Source organism: Dipodomys merriami, unplaced genomic scaffold, assembly GCF_024711535.1.
Source record: "Dipodomys merriami isolate MVZ:Mamm:240054 unplaced genomic scaffold, mDipMer1.0.p SCAF_68, whole genome shotgun sequence".
NCBI classification, from domain to species: Eukaryota; Metazoa; Chordata; class Mammalia; order Rodentia; family Heteromyidae; genus Dipodomys; species Dipodomys merriami.
This window is the reverse complement of record NW_027206268.1, coordinates 6,605,378-6,621,717: the sequence shown is the minus strand read 5'-3', so window position 1 is coordinate 6,621,717 and position 16,340 is coordinate 6,605,378. Positions and strand designations below refer to the sequence as shown.

General features: G+C 49.7%; 1 protein-coding gene across 2 annotated transcripts in view; it reads left to right on the top strand.

The window, feature by feature from the left end:
• Plod2 (procollagen-lysine,2-oxoglutarate 5-dioxygenase 2) overlaps positions 1-11,560 on the top strand; it is a 59,695-nt gene extending 48,135 nt beyond the window's left edge. The window contains exons 13-20 of one of the 2 annotated variants that reach the window (XM_070005583.1): positions 236-377; positions 1,476-1,538; positions 2,815-2,928; positions 5,983-6,048; positions 6,599-6,703; positions 7,569-7,715; positions 10,032-10,157; positions 10,463-11,560. In XM_070005583.1, the coding sequence (XP_069861684.1) occupies positions 236-377; positions 1,476-1,538; positions 2,815-2,928; positions 5,983-6,048; positions 6,599-6,703; positions 7,569-7,715; positions 10,032-10,157; positions 10,463-10,618 (919 nt within the window). In that variant the 3' untranslated portion in view covers positions 10,619-11,560. The remainder of the gene's footprint in view (positions 1-235; positions 378-1,475; positions 1,539-2,814; positions 2,929-5,982; positions 6,049-6,598; positions 6,704-7,568; positions 7,716-10,031; positions 10,158-10,462) is intronic. The other variant, XM_070005584.1, reaches the window with a different exon arrangement.
• The last annotated feature ends 4,780 nt before the right edge of the window (positions 11,561-16,340 follow it).

Here is a 16,340-nt window from a genome sequence, read left to right as displayed (position 1 = left end):
GCTTCCCCAGTGCTCACCAGGGAGCCTGTGGTGTGGGTCAGGCGATCATACACTAGTCCGATCCTGGGGGTGTGGGTGTGCATCCATGACACCATGGTGTGCCCAGAATGCAAATTATACAGCAAAGCATGAATTGTTCTAAATGTGTAAAAAGTAGAGCTTAATTCTCCACTCCCCCCTTCTCTCCCCCCCCCCCTTACTGGTGGTGTTTGGGAATGTCCGTTTCTGCTTTCAGAGGAGTCTGGAACATTCCATACCTGGCTAACGTGTACTTAATCAAAGGAGAGACGCTGAGGTCAGAGATGAACGAGAGGAATTACTTTGTGCGTGACCGACTGGACCCAGACATGGCTCTTTGCCGGAATGCCAGAGAAATGGTGAGCGCGGGTGGAGGCGCACGGGAATGATTTCTCCCCTCCAATGGCTGCTCTTCCCTTTGGCCTCCGTCATTGTGTTGATGCTTTCTGTTCCTCTAACTCGTGAAGTACTAGCCAATTTTTTTGGTCCACGCGTGCCACGTGGGCAGACAATGACCCGTGGAATGCAAGCCTGGCTCTAGAGCCAGTGTGGTCAAGAGTCTGGTGGTCCATTCAATACTGTAGTGAAAACTCAAACCTAGTTACAGTGAACTGGAGTCTTGGTGAAAGGATCACCACCCATCTGAGAAGAGCACCTTTTGGTGCTGAGAGCCAAGTCCGTACTTTGGCTGTGTGTATCTTCTGAGAAATATGAACATCGCATCCTCAAAGGCAGGCTCCTTACCCCTGAGCCAGAATAAGATTCAAGTCAGCTGTGGAGTTCATCCAGGCGATGAATTCTTCTGCCATGAATTTACTTTTCATTATAAAACTTAAATGACTTACTTTTTTTAAAAAAGTCCTTATTTTAAAAAAATCGATTTGTTTTTCAACATGTACGGATACATGTGTAAACATACTTATTTTGGCCGAGAAACGATATTGAGTTTATTTCTAAACTTACGTAGACAATTTTAAGGAAAAAAAGTATCGGAAAAGTTGGCAAGTATTTTGTTTTGACTCTTAACAAGGCATGTGTTGTTTTACTACGTGTGTGTGTGTTCCCACAAACCCGTGCACCTCGTTCCCCCAGCAACCGCAGTGCCTGTGACCGCGTCCCGACTCCCGCCCGGCTGACTTCACGCGGCAGCGCATCCCGCAATGGCCACTCTGACTCCGTTTTTTTCCCTTCCTTGTCTTAATTATTTGTCTAAGGATTGAGCTTGGATATATGTTTGACCAACACAAGAGAAATTTTTAAAAAAGGGGGGGAGGAAAGGGTGGCAGGGTGGGAGACGTGTGTTCTTCCGCTGAGAGCTGAGAGCTTGGCTTGTCATGCATGCGGTCTCCGAGGACCGGGTCCCCGGCGGCTCCCCGCTCAGGCTGCACCCCACTCACCGAGCACCCCAGGGCGCTGGGCCAGCAGGTCCACTCACCCGATGCCTCTCTTCATTTTAGACCTTACAGAGGGAGAAAGACTCCCCCACTCCGGAGACATTCCAAATGCTCAGCCCCCCAAAGGTGTTCTTTTCATTTATTTTTACTTCTTTCTGTGTGTGTGTGTGTGTGTATGTGTGTGTGTGTGTGTGTGATGAATACAGCGTATGGTTTACTGCCGAGCGGTGACCTTTCTTCACAGCTTCGTCTTGGGCTTGGTGTGGAGTGTTTGTATTTATGGGTTACTAATGTGTATGCGTTTAGGTTTCTATGTTGTGGTGGTGTATATGTGTGTATGTGTTTGCTTTTATGCGTGTATATATTCATGCATGTGTATATACGTGTTTGTATACATGTATCTGTGTTTATATGTATGTGTTTGGGCATGTGTATAGGTGTGTGTATGATTATGTGTGTTTTATATGACAGTCAACGTAGGTCTTTCAGTTGATTGACATTTGCTGGTTAACAGATAAAAAGTTAAAATCCTTAAGACCTTTCACTCATTTTTCTAGTACATATTTTTTCTTTTGGTGGGGTTTGGGAGCACAAAGGGGCAGGACTAAGTATAAAATACACCATAAAGTGTTCCTTTTGGTCGAAGGTGACCTTAATACATTCTTCTTTACTTCGTGACTTGTTAATCCCTTTACCATTCAAACAGGTGTACAGGGACTCTCTGTCTGAGTTGTATCTGCTGTGTTGATTTGATTTGGGTCAAGGAGAGGAAGCTATAGTTTTGCTTTTGTGATGAATGTATTTTTTTTTGTTTTTACCACAATTGATCTTAGCCAAAAGACCAACCAAAAAATGATTTTTTTGGTGTGTTTTTCTAGTCAGGTCGTTACAAGGCATGATTTCGTTTCTGAGTTCAGTCTGTGAACAATATAGTAATAATGCAAGACCCTGATAACATTGACATTTTCAGTTCATTATTAAAAACATGACATTTCCTTTGAAAGGGACAGGAGCCAAAAGAAGGTACAGTTCATCTCATGTTGCTGTCTCAAAAGTATTTCTGCATTCAAACAGGAGTCCACCCCCCCATGTCGACACCTGGGATCATGAGAAAATGGGAGGAACGGGCCTACCCTTTTCCTTCTTCTTTTTGCCTTTCAGTTGATTGTCAGTGTTCTCTCTTGCCTTCCTGTGGTATCTGAATGCCTAATCCACATTTGTTTCTTTGATTTCAAATCGTACACACACCGTAGGAGAATACAAATGCGTGGCCATTAAGCGGATCGTAAAAGTAGAAGGGAACACGTCCCATACATTTTTTGTTTTTGTTTTTGTCTCTGTGGTTAAGTCTGGTGTATGTGTTTTTTCTTCGGGATTAATACTGTTATTTTTTGACGTGTAGGGTGTGTTTATGTACATTTCTAATAGACATGAGTTTGGACGACTGTTGTCAACGGCCAACTACAATACTTCGCACTACAACAATGACCTGTGGCAGATTTTTGAAAACCCCGTGGTAGGTGTTTCGTATTCTACGTCCTGCATTTGCTTATGTGTCGACACCGCTCAAGTGGTTTTTGGTTTTTTTTTTTTTTTTAAGAAAGTTGAGTTCCAGCCGGGCGCTGGGAGCTGATGCCTGTAATCCTAGCTACTCAGGAGGCTGAGATCTGAGGATCTCTGTTCAGAGCCAGCCCGGGCAGGAAAGTCCGTGAGACTCTTATCTCCAATAAACCAGGAAACTGGAAGTGGTGCTGTAGCTCAAGTGGTAGAGCGCTAGCCTTGAGCTGAAGAGCTGAGGGACAGCACCCAGGCCCAGAGTTCAAGCACAAAAAGAAAAAAAAAGAAAGTTGAGTTACAGTATTTATAATTAATTGATTCATGAATTTATTTATTGTGGTTGAGGGGCTTGAACTCAGGGCCTGTCCCTCAGCTCTTTTGCTGAAGGCTAGGGCCAAGAGCTTTAAAAAAAAAAAAAAAAAGAAAAGAAAAGAAAAGAAAAATTAGGATATATACTAAATTTGAGAAAGGGAATTACAAGGTTGTTTGGTTTTTCTGTTTTCAGTGTTCAGAAGTTCTATCCAGTTTCAAAGACAGTTTTAGGAGGGTATTGATGATTATAGAGTATAGATGATGCTATAATGGTTTCATCTTCCAAAAGTAGTCTCAAGACATCCTCAACTTTTGTTTCTTTTGTTGATTTTTGTAAGAGTCTGCCTATACAACACGTGACCAAGGTGTTGGATTAAAAACCACGTTGGCTTTGTTGGATGATTCACTGGGTTACTTTGAGATGGGTTTTGTTTTGCAATGAGATCTCTTTCTTTAAGTGAAACAGGGATTCTTATTTACCAGCCATGATGCTGATACCTGTGGTTCCTCTGCCAATAGGAAAAGTCGTAAATTGCAGAGAGTTAATGCACCCTGTCTTTTGTTTTTCTGGCACAGCAGAGATTCAGAAGTAATATATGCAGTCATCTCCGGGAACTCTGAGGAGTAGAATAGGACTGTCTCTCTTGTCTATTTTTCTTCTTCTTCGTGTTAGGCATTTAAAAAATACTTCTGTCCTATTTTTTCCCCCCTGTGTATCTTCATCTTGCACAGAACTGGAATAGAAAGAAGTTTTTGTTATTCTGCAGTGGGTGGAATTACATGTGTTTTTTGGCTCTGTGTTCCTTGGTGTTTTGAGGGATAGAATTACTTACTTTCCTGGATAATACTAGCTTCCTGGTAAGAGATCCTAAATTACATCCTGCGCTGTAGTCGTGTGTGTTAAGAATTCATGTCTCAGGGGAGCACAGGATGGAAAAATTCGAGCTGAGCAGAAGCTGCCTCCCTTTCTCTGGCCTGGTTTGTTCGTGGACGGACTAACTGCGTTCATCAAGGGGTAGACGTCTCGGAACAGATTCTGAGAGATCGTCCCTGATCAGAATCCTGAGAACATTATAAAGTCGCCATTCGATTGATGACTTTAAAGGTGTTCTATGATGAAAATTTACTATTATTATCCTCATGTGTAGTCATAGGGACTTCTGGAACTTGAAAGAGTAAAGAATGATGTGTCCAAAAACTACAGTGGGGATTCCGGTTATTTGATTCTGCTTGGCCTGTGTTTTAGAATTGGCAAGCCATTAAATACTAAAGCTAAAATGAAACAAAGCAAATGTGCTCCTCATATCTATCTATCCATCCATCTGTCCATCCATTCACCCACTCATGCATCCATCCATCTATCATCCATCTATCCATCTTCTGTCTACCTGACATTTTTTAAAGAATTTGAAGCTGACTTGAGTTTTTCCACATCAAAAATAAGTTTCTTAGAACCAAACTAAACTAAAAATGTGATGTAAATTATTGTGATATAAATCCAGCCTCAAAGACATATTTTAGATAAGCACTTTAGAATTCTTTTAGGTCCCCCCCCTTCCCAATAAGGTCTTCCTGTATTTGTCCTATGCAAAGAAAGAAAAATTCAGAGGCATTATGCATTTTACAAGGAGGAGACACTTAAATGATTCTGTGTTTTATATAACTTCTCAAGACTGGGATTTTAAATACAGTAATCACCCAGGACAATGATTACTTAACAAACATTGTAAAAACTCTGTGTGACTTAGTGACAAAGATTGGTCAGAAAATAAGATCCAGAAATAGGCACAGAAGGACCCATCTTTCAACCTAAGACTGTAGTCCTTAATTTTGTTAGCTAAAAGAACGTCTGTGGGCCATTTGTACTGCTAATATGTTTTTTATAACCAAATAATAAACGTAAACGTAATTTAGAAAGTGAAAGTATTAGTAATTATTTTTCCTTAAAAAAATTCTGGAAGTTTAAGAGAAGGTGGAAATTAAACACTTAAAAATACAATTAGAGTAGTTCATTATAGAACAATAATGTGCTCACTCACTAACTCGTGGATTAATTTTTATATTAGTTTTGAAAGGACCTTGTTTCTTGGCTGGTGTTTTCCTTAGGTGTTGAGATTTAAACCGAGGGTTTCAGGCAGGCTTAGCGCATGCTGTGGTCCTGAGCCACATCTTCTTGTACTCTTTTCACTTTGATTTATTACTTTTTTACTTCTATTTTATTGTAAAGGTGAGGTACCAAAGGGGCTGCAGTTATGTAAGTAAGGTAGTGGGTGCATTAGCCTCTTCCTCATCCTCTCCTGCCCCCGCTGACTTCCCCTCCCTGCCACGTTGTAGAGTTCATTTCCAACCCAGTGTCTTGTGGTGGTTGCTGTTGCACTGGTTCGCCCTTGAGCCTCACGCACAGGGCCGCTTCTCTGGGTGTGTAGATCTAGCACAGGACCTCACATGACTGTCAGGTTGTTCACGCTGAGAAGTCAACTTTCCAGAGGAAATTTTGGTTTATTCTTCAGTGGTATGAGCGGAGGCAGAACCAAACAGTTGTCAATGTCTGGACAGGTTCCTGAAAATTCCTTCTTCTCTATCATTAATGCTTACCGAGAATTGGGTAAATTAAATATATATATATAAGACACCAATTTTCTAGCAAAAACATTGGTGAAAAAGTTCATTGCTTTAATATGTACAATTCTTTCTTTGGTAGGACTGGAAGGAAAAGTACATCAACCGGGACTATTCAAAGATTTTCACTGAAAACATAGTGGAGCAGGTTTGTGTGCACGCTTGCATGCGGTGGTGTGCGTCCTCCATTGCTTTTGTGGAACTCGTTGTTAATGTGGAGAACCCGTCTAGGAAGAGCACGTAGGACTTGCTTCCCGACCTGACGAGCAGACCAAGCAGAAACGAGAACCTCATGCTTTTAGATCAGACCCTTTTCTTAAACCACTCCCTTAAGCATTAATCACTTCGTGAAACCACTCAAATTAGTGGTTAGATCTCTGGTGTTGGGCTCTTTTAACGGAGGGGTGTCTTGGACCTCCTTGAAACTTTACTCAGAGCTTTTAAAGATGAACTCCATACTTAGCGTTCACCATGACGGCCAACATTTTTTTCCTTGCGAGTGTTGGTGTGTGGTCTGCTCCAAGGGGCAGGGTTCTTGGTCCTGTTGCCTGGCAGGGAAAGGGAAGAGTTCATGGTGGCTCACTCTAATGTAGTCATCAGTGGCTTTGGTGTGGTCAAGAGGGAAGAGCTGCTCAGGGCCCCTGAGACTGAGGTCCAGATGTCTTCTAACATCACGCGCACACGTTGCTACTTCACAGCCCTGTCCCGATGTCTTCTGGTTCCCTATATTTTCTGAGAAGGCCTGCGATGAGCTGGTGGAGGAGATGGAGCACTATGGACGCTGGTCAGGGGGGAAGCATCACGTGAGTTCGGGTCGCGGGGGCGACTGACGTGTGTGCGTGCATGCGTGTGTGTCTGTGTCTGTGTCTGTGTCTTCAGGTAATCCAGGGGATCTGCACCTGGCTGGCAAAGGCTCCATCAGTCTTCATGTGTCTGCTGGCTGCCTGCGTGCCAGGAACCGCACAGGCGATGACAGTGAGGGTCAGTTAGGGTCAGTGTCCAGTCCTGGGGTGTCCCATGTGGTTCCTTCTGGCTGAGAAGCCACAGGTTCCCCTCTTGCCCAGTCTCGAGGGATTCTGGTGGACCACTTTAGAATACTAGTACGTGTTTCCAATGATGGCAAGTTAGCGCATGAGCAAGGAGGGCAGGAGCCGAAGATACGAGGTGGATCGTGGAGTCTGACACTGAGAGAGAATGAGGGTGATCCCTGGGAAATGTGGGTTTTTATAAAACGCAAACAGGAGCCAGGTGTCCCATCCTGGCTGCTCGGGAGGCTGAGATCGGAGGATTGGGGTTAGAAACCAGCCTGTTCATTGGGCACGCTAGTCTCCACGGAACCATCCAAAAGCCAGAAGTGGAGCTGTTGTTGTTGAAGTTGGTAGAGCCCCACCCTCAAGTGAAAACGCTAAGGGAACGTGCCAAGCCCTGAATTCCAGCCCTGGGACTGGCGCACGCAGGCATACGTGCACGCAGGCGCACGCGCGCGCGCGCACACACACACACACACACACACACAGACACACACACACACACACACACACCGTGGGAGGAGGGGAGCATGAAACCGCAGAGCTGTGCAGGGCTGTGGCTGGGGCGGGGTGACACACAGGGCTCGGATGGCCTCCAGCCCAGGTGACCCGCCCCTGCCCCCTGCCCCCTCCTCTCCAGGACAGCCGCATCTCGGGCGGCTACGAGAACGTGCCCACGGACGACATCCACATGAAGCAGGTGGACCTGGACAGCGTGTGGCTGCACTTCATCCGAGAGTTCATCGCTCCAGTCACCCTCAAGGTCTTCGCCGGCTACTACACGAAGGTGGGCGTCATCCCCCACCCCCCGCCACCAGCCCCCGGCCAGGCTCCCCACCAACGCACCCACATGAACCCCCACCACCCCCGGCCAGGCTCCCCACCAACGCACCCACATGAACCCCCACCACCCCCGGCCAGGCTCCCCACCAATGCACCCACATGAACCCCCACCACCCCCGGCCAGGCTCCCCACCAATGCACCCACATGAACCCCCACCACCCCCGGCCAGGCTCCCCACCAACACACCCACATGAACCCCCACCACCCCCGGCCAGGCTCCCCACCAACACACCCACATGAACCCCCACCACCCCCGGCCAGGCTCCCCACCAACGCACCCACATGAACCCCCACCACCCCCGGCCAGGCACCCCACCAACTCACCCACATGAACCCCCGCCAGCCCCCAGCCAGGCTCCCCACCAACGCACCCACATGAACCCCCGCCAGCCCCCGGCCAGGCTCCCCACCAACTCACCCACATGAACCCCCGCCAGCCCCCAGCCAGGCTCCCCACCAACGCACCCACATGAACCCCCACCACCCCCGGCCAGGCTCCCCACCAACTCACCCACATGAACCCCCACCAACCCCGGCCAGGCTCCCCACCAATGCACCCACATGAACCCCCGCCAGCCCCCGGCCAGGCTCCCCACCAACTCACCCACATGAACCCCCACCGCCCCCGGCCAGGCTTCCCACCAACTCACCCACATGAACCCCCACCGCCCCCAGCCAGGCTCCCCACCAACTCACCCACATGAACCCCCACCGCCCCCGGCCAGGCTTCCCACCAACTCACCCACATGAACCCCTGCCCGCCCCCGGCCAGGCTCCCCACCAACTCACCCACATGAACCCCTGCCCGCCCCCGGCCAGGCTCCCCACCAACTCACCCACATGAACCCCCCTCCCGCCGGCCCCCGGCCAGGCTCCCCACCAACTCACCCACATGAACCCCTGCCCGCCCCCGGCCAGGCTCCCCACCAACTCACCCACATGAACCCCCGCCAGCCCCCGGCCAGGCTCCCCACCAACTCACCCACATGAACCCCCACCGCCCGCCCCCGGCCAGGCTCCCCACCAGCCCCCGGCCAGGCTTCCCACCAACTCACCCACATGAATCCCCCCCCCCGCCGGCCCCCGGCCAGGCTCCCCACCAACTCACCCACATGAACCCCTGCCCGCCAGCCCCCGGCCAGGCTCCCCACCAACTCACCCACATGAACCCCCACCGCCCCAGCCAGGCTCCCCACCAACCCACCCACATGAACCCCTGCCCGCCAGCCCCCGGCCAGGCTCCTCACCAACTCACCCACATGAACCCCTGCCCGCCAGCCCCCGGCCAGGTGCCCCACCAACTCACCCACATGAACCCCTGCCCGCCCCCGGCCAGGTGCCCCACCAACCCACCCACATGAACCCCTGCCCGCCAGCCCCCGGCCAGGTGCCCCACCAACTCACCCACATGAACCACAGCCGCTGGCAGCTGGCAGGCTGCTCTTTTTAAAATATATATATTTTTTATTTTATTCGTTATTGTAAAGGCGATGTACAGAGGGATTACGGTGACATAAGTCAGGTAGTGAGTACATTTCCTTTTGAATCGTGTTACTCCATCCCTCATTTTCTGCCAGTTTTTTCCCTCCTGGCCTCCCCGCTCCCACGAGCAGTGTATGTAGTTCATGTTCCACACAGTGCCCAGTGAGTGCCACTGCTGCATTTATCCCTCCATTTCTGTGTCCCCCCCTTATCCCCTCTGAAACAGATCAACCTACAGACAAGACAAACAGCACAGAAATCAAAACCAGCAACAAAGGGGAAAAAGTGACAAAAACAAGAAGCACAATGATATAAAAAGTCTCATTTTTATTTCTTGGAGTTCATTTCGATAAACATTTTATATGACCCTGTGCCCAGAGCTGTTGAGACTTGGTGATCCACTCCTGACAAACTCCTCCTTTGGTCTCACTGTGAGATTCTCCAGAGCCCTGTGGGATTTATCATAGCCAAGTATATTCTTTTTTTTTTTTTTTTTTTTGGTGGGTCGTGGGGCCTGAACTCTGGGCCTGGGCGCTGTCCCTCAGCTCTTCAGCTCAAGGCGAGCGCTCTACCACTTGAGCCACAGCGCCACTTCCGGCCCTTTTCTGCTTATGAGGTGCTGAGGAATCGAACCCAGAGCCTCATGCATGTGAGGCAAGTGCTCTACCACGGAGCCACCTTCCCAGCTCCCAACCGAGTGTATCCTTTTACCATCCAGTGTGTTTACTTGTAGATGCATAGGCTTACTTGCTTCCCTCCATCTTTCTGGTGTCCCAGGGGTTTGCGCTGTTGAATTTTGTGGTGAAGTACTCTCCCGAGAGGCAACGGTCCCTCCGTCCACACCACGATGCCTCGACCTTCACCATCAACATCGCCCTCAATAACGTGGGAGAAGACTTCCAGGTAGCGTGACCCGGGGTTGTCGCGTTTGTGTTATTGTTTTGGTTCGTTTCTGTCTCAGATCTCAGAGGGCGTTATTTGAATATTGCCCGTGATTTGATGCCTAAAAATACTCAAGTTTACAAAGAGGTGGGAGGGGAAGTGGGTAAACTGAGGCACCAGCCGGGGGGAAATGGAGGGGGACAGAAGGGGCGCACTGCCGTAGAAGACCGATGGAGACGGATTGTTCTCACACACACCGAGGTGTCGGTGATCACTCAGTAAGATGAAGATTAAGCCAAGACGTGTGTTCGGTTTGCCTTTCTTAGGGAGGTGGATGCAAATTCTTGCGGTACAACTGCTCCATCGAGTCCCCGAGGAAAGGCTGGAGCTTCATGCACCCCGGGAGGCTCACGCACCTGCACGAGGGGCTGCCCGTGCGGAGCGGCACCAGGTACATCGCCGTGTCCTTCATCGACCCCTGAGTCGCCGCCCCGCGCCTCCTGCAATTCTCCCCTGGATCGGACGTCTGGTGCAGACAACGTCTTTGAGGAAATGAGAGGAATATTTGAGTAACGCCAACTCAACAACTTTGCTTTGGGCCAAACATTCGAGACGTTTGAAAAAAAAATACATATATATAAATGTACTTATATATATATATATATATATATGTATAGCAAAAAAATGGGTTTGTTTCTCAGTGTCTGCTCTGAGCCTTAAGACACAGGTTGAAGAAGAGAAGAAAAAAAAAAAAGTAATTTATTTCTATGCCTGACCGTCCCTGATAAGCAGCGACAACTTCCTGAATCTGGGTTTCAAGCTGCTCAGGGATTCAGGTACCAGCATGCAAAGCCGCAAGTGACGTCTAATAATATTTTATTTAAGAAAAGCGCGAGAAGAATTTTATTTATGAATCTATGGGGTGGAGGGGGGGAATGCTAAAAAGCAAAAGAGGATAGAGACACAGACGAGCCCGTGGTGAGCCCGGAAGCCCGGCTCTGGCTGAGGTCATGGTCATCCGCAGGCACAGCCGTGCCAGCCTCGGGTGCCTACCTCCCCGCAGCCGGTGAGGACACAGGAAAAAGTAAGATCAGTGGGAAACCACGTGTTCCTTCCAGGACTCCTGCAAGCAGCAAGAAGCGTTCCGGAGTGTTTAGACACTGAACCCTGTGTCTGTCCTTAGTCGACCTTCTGGTGTGCATCCTGTATCTCCGGTGTCTTTAAATCAATTACAGGGGTTTTTACTTGTTTGTTTCATTTTACTTTTTTTTTTGTCTAGTTGTAGAACATAGGTAGGAAAGCAAAAAAAGGAAAAAAAAAGTTACTGAGCTTAGTGGTGCCTTTTGAGACTTTTTGAAAACCTCTTTAAGTACTTGAATTTTATGTCAGGAAAATAAACGTTTGAGCCTTGTTTTTCCATCTTGCCTTTGGCCTCCTCGTTCTTTTGGGGGGAGGGGAAAAGAAGTGGGGTACGAGGGAGGGTCACCCGCATTTTCTTTTCCCAGCAAAATCTCTTATTTAAAATTTCCCTGATTTTCTTAATACTTCTTTTATTCTCACCCACTCTTAGAAACTCCCTGCTCCCTCCCCCAGCAAAACATTTGATGATTTCATTTAAAAATATTTCTCTGCGTAAGATTTCAATGTCTTTATTGTAGCTGCTGGTTTCAGTTTAAAGGTTACGCTTCCAAAGTTCTTAATCCTGGTGCGAAAGCCCATCCTGGTGCTATGTGTGCGAACATGAGGAGAAATAAAATAGTTTGAAGTGTTGTTGTTTTCTCTGGTTGATTTTTACCCATGGCCCCAAATGTAGAACAGATATCTTGGTGGAAAAGATTTTTTTTTCAGTTTGCGTGAGAGGTTAGTTCCAATTACATCAATTCTGTGACGGTCCGTCCTGCGTCTGGTGATCTGATCCCAGCTACTTGCACATGAGGGAACAGGATCGCCTGCACAGTGCCTTTATCTCGCGTGGTTTTACCTGCCGTGTCTGTGGTGGGACAGGTGTCATTTCGGGGCAGTGGGGACGGCGGAGGGGTGGGACAGGTTGAGGCCGTCGCTCAGAAGCGGCTTTCTACAGGAAGGGCCTTGGCTTCTGATTCTCTGGGTTTCTTTAGTAGCAAGCACTGAATCATTGTGCGTCAACCGGGCTGGAAAAACACCTGGGTGATGATTTGGGAATTCTAGGATTGTGTTTCGATTGTGTTAGTCAAGAGCTGTAGCTGCTGCCAATCACGACTGACCCGAGAGCAGGTGGGTGCCGCCTCTCCCCCAGCCCGTGTCTGCTGTGGTCTCCTCCCGTGGCTGGCACCTGCTGTAACAATCGTGACTTTACGGTGGGCTTCCCAACACCTGATCTCAGCGTACAGTCGTCAACTAAAGTAACTTCAGATTTGTCAAAGTCCAGCAACTTCCAAGGGCGGGGGGGGGGGGACTAGAGAAGTGGTCACACTTCTTTTCAACCTTATGAACAAAGACTGTTTAGAGAATCGGATGTTTTAAGATTAGCGCATGTCGGCAACACGGAATGATCTCTGAAAACTTCGTTCCTGCAAAGCTGCTTTGCCTGTGTGCTTGCTTGTTGCTTTGCTAAATATTTGTACAGCCCCATCTTGTGGCCAAATAGAGAGTTCACTGAGGCTAACCTTGGCACACAATGTGAAAGCCTGGATTTTTTTGATGGATTCAGACCAAGCTTCAATTTTAATGTTAATTTTTTGGTCTTAAAGGCTAATGGGGGAAAATCACTGCAGGTGTTGGCTTGTTTTGTAAGTATTTCACGAGGAGGAAGTGTAGCACCTTATTCCAAAAAGGATGGAAACTAATTTTCCTGAACTATGGAGGGTGATTGGTCTTCCATTCTTCTCTAGAGAATTCTGGTCGGTGGTCAGTAGGGAAAATGAAGTTCACTGGTCCTAAAATGGATGTTGAAACATCATACCTGACACACTGGTGGGTTTGGAGTAGACAAGGTAAGCTATCTAATATTATACCCGCACTTCCATCAAGTCCTTTTTTTTATTTCATTTTTTTTTTTAATTACTCTGTGTCCAGGGGAAGCAAATGATAGGAGTTTGTTTTTGTTTTTGCCGGTCTTGGGGCTTGAACTCAGAACCTGAGCTTCTTTATGCTTAAGGCTAGCACTCAACCAATTGGGAGTCACAGCAGCACCCCTTCCAGCTTTTTCTGAGTGATTTCTTGGAGATAAGAGTTTCATGGACTTTCCTGTCCAGGCTGGCTTCAAGCTGTGGTCTTCAGATCTCAGCTTCCTGAGTAGCTAGGGTGACAGGCGTGAGCCACCAGCACCTGGCTAATGTACTCCTTGGTCTCCCAACTTGACTGACTGCAGCTACCTGTCCCCAGACACTGAGCTATCCCAACGTGAGCGAGAGGGATCACCGTGTAAGCCTCCCATCCTGCGGTACAAACACGAGTCTGTGGTCTGCCCTGCCCCTGTGAGCGCAGACAGGGTGTTGATTTACACCCTGAGCAACTTGTGGGCAGGGGCAGGTCTCCGGGGACCATCTGACAGAGAGCAGGGTTGGGGGTCCTGGGGCTTGCTTTTGTGTCTGAGGTTAGTATCTGAATCACACCGTCCCTGGAGGAGGACAAGAAGTCTTGCGTCTCATGGGGAGACAAGAATAGAATCGGGTGTGTCTACTTCAGGTATGAGATGCAGACCGGAGCGAGGTTGAGGGGATGGTGAAGGGAATGAGGATTCGTACAAGGAAACCTCTGGTGCTTAATAATCTTGAACAGAAGCGATCGGATGTATACATCTTAAAACAGTTTTCGGAAATGTGCTCCCCAAGGCGTCCTATGGATCCATCCAACCACCCGTGGGCCGCACGCTGCCTAGTTTGCCCTCCCGCCTTTAAACTGAAAAACAGCTCTAAACTTGGAGCATTGGCAGGCAGCGGGTTTCCAGAGGCCCAGCCCAGGGGCAGGCGGGAAGCGTGTTTGCCCCGACGCCGCCTGGGTTGCCGTGGCTACCGGCGTTGCCGTGGTGACAGAGGCCCGGCTCCCCAGTCCAGGGCCTGTTGACTTCAACATGTTATTCAGAAGCAGTGGCAACGGATGACGAAGCGTCCCTTTTATAATTTCAGAGGTCTGGAGTTCTACAGATCTGTCCAGAGAAAGAAACGAATGGCTTCAGTGGGCTACGGCTGGAGTCATGCAGGAAGAAAACAAAAAGACGAGGTTTGGGGTGGCACGTGGAGAAGCGTGTGCACTGAACAGACTTGTGTGTCAATACAGAGAAGAGCTTTTCCCAACTCTTACGTGAGTTGGCTGACCAGAGACATGTCAGAGGTCACACAGTGAAGAAAGCTGGAGAGACAGACAGACAGCAAGGAGACCAGGTCCCACCACCCTGTTTTCATTCGGGGTAACCATGGGGGGAGGGGCATAGAGCACGGGCCGGGCTCCACGCTCATTCTGGGTGGCGATTCTCAGATGGCATTCTCTCCCTGCATTCACGGGCCTCCCGCACCCATTCAGTCCGGTGTCACGCAATCTTTAGGCACGCGGTGAGGACAGGGAAAACAGCCCTTCTGCGTCTCCTATTGGATGTGTCTGGCATGGAGCCCCGGATGCACACGGTCTCCCCGGGGCACAGGCCGTGCTGTGTGCCGAGGGCAGGTCGGAGCTGAGCCTCGGGGTCTTCCCAGGCCGCCGGGCCTCTCTGCCGTGCATCCGGTAGCCGGCAGGCGTCCTGGGGTGCATTCCCCGTTTACGATGCCTTTGCCGGGATAGCACTGTTGCAGAACGCCTCTCTCTCTCTTTTCTTAGAGGATGCATTTACATAGGGTGCATGTATCGCTGGAAGAACCCGAAGATTTGATCTTCAGGTGTAGAGGCTTACTTGGTGCCAACCAACAGGAGAATCAGGATTAGAGGAGGTCCTAAAAGCCAGGGTGTCCAAGCCCTGGGGTACCCATGCCTTCAAACACACCCCATTTCCCAGGCTTCAGACCCTCTGAGCTCGCTGCTCCCTGCCGACCCCGGATGGAGGGGACCGGACTGCTGCCTCGATGGTACCTGCAGTGACGAACCCAGATCCCGCAACCTGCCCCTGCGTGGCGGGCAGCCACCGCCGGGAGCAAGCCCCTCGGCCCCGCGGGGGGGCGTCCACCCAGCGTTCGTTTGCCTTGGTGCCCGGGGGAGTCCGTGGTGCGTTTCGTGTTCTCATGGGGGTTCTCAGCCGAATGCGCTCTCCTCGGGCGTTAACCTGGGTGGAGGTCCGCACACTCGCTTTGGCAGGTGAGGCTGGCCGGCCTCCCCACAGTGCAGCCCGGTCCACGCGTGGCCCCGGCGGCTGCGGCGCTCCGTTCACGCAGTAGGGATGGCCGTGCTTTCCCCGTGACTTGCATTCGCCTCCTTTGGTTTGCGATTGCTTTTGGTGAGGGCTGGGCATTCTTCACCTGGTAAGACGCTGAGGTAGGACTTCGGAGCCTCACTTTCATGTTTTCGCGGAGCCAAGTATAGAGGGCGATGCCATTTCCCCTTTATTGCTTTTAAATTACAGCCCTGACGGCCGGGACGGTGTGTGGAAACCGGTGCTTTCTCTCCACATCATCTCGGGCTGGCCGTGTCGCCCGGCGTGGTGAGGAAGAGGCTGAGCGCGCGGCACCTCTGTAATTTGCAGAATTGCTTCGGAGAGACCCCACCCAGATTAGAAAGGGGTTGAGCCTTTTAATCAGTGCCGATTTACGACTCTGGTTTTCAAAACTGGCGTTGCCACAGACGTACTGATTTTGCAGCTGGCTGGAAAGAGACGCAGAAGCCGGAAGCCACTCAGCTTCATGGCCTGTGGCCACCCGGGGCCGGCCGTCCTTCTCAGAGCTGCCCACACTGCGGCTGAGAAGCGGCACGCGGAAATCAACCCCGTTGTCACCGTGATGTCACCTCCACCGGTGGTCCCCTCCCCACCACCAAAATAAAAATTAAAAAAAGATTTGATGTAGCCTGATCCAAAAGGCGCAACAGGGACCACTGCTGTGTTTCACCCACCGACCAGCCACCTGCTTTGAAATTCAGACACACAGACAGACAGACAGAGGCAGAGAGACACAGAGAGAGAACCTGATTTTTTTTTTTTTTTTTTGTTAGCCCCAGAGTCTTGCTACTTGCTGAAAGAGATCAACCCAAGCAGGCCGCCTGGCCGCCTGAACTCCCGTCCAATAATCCAGCCTCCTTCGGCCC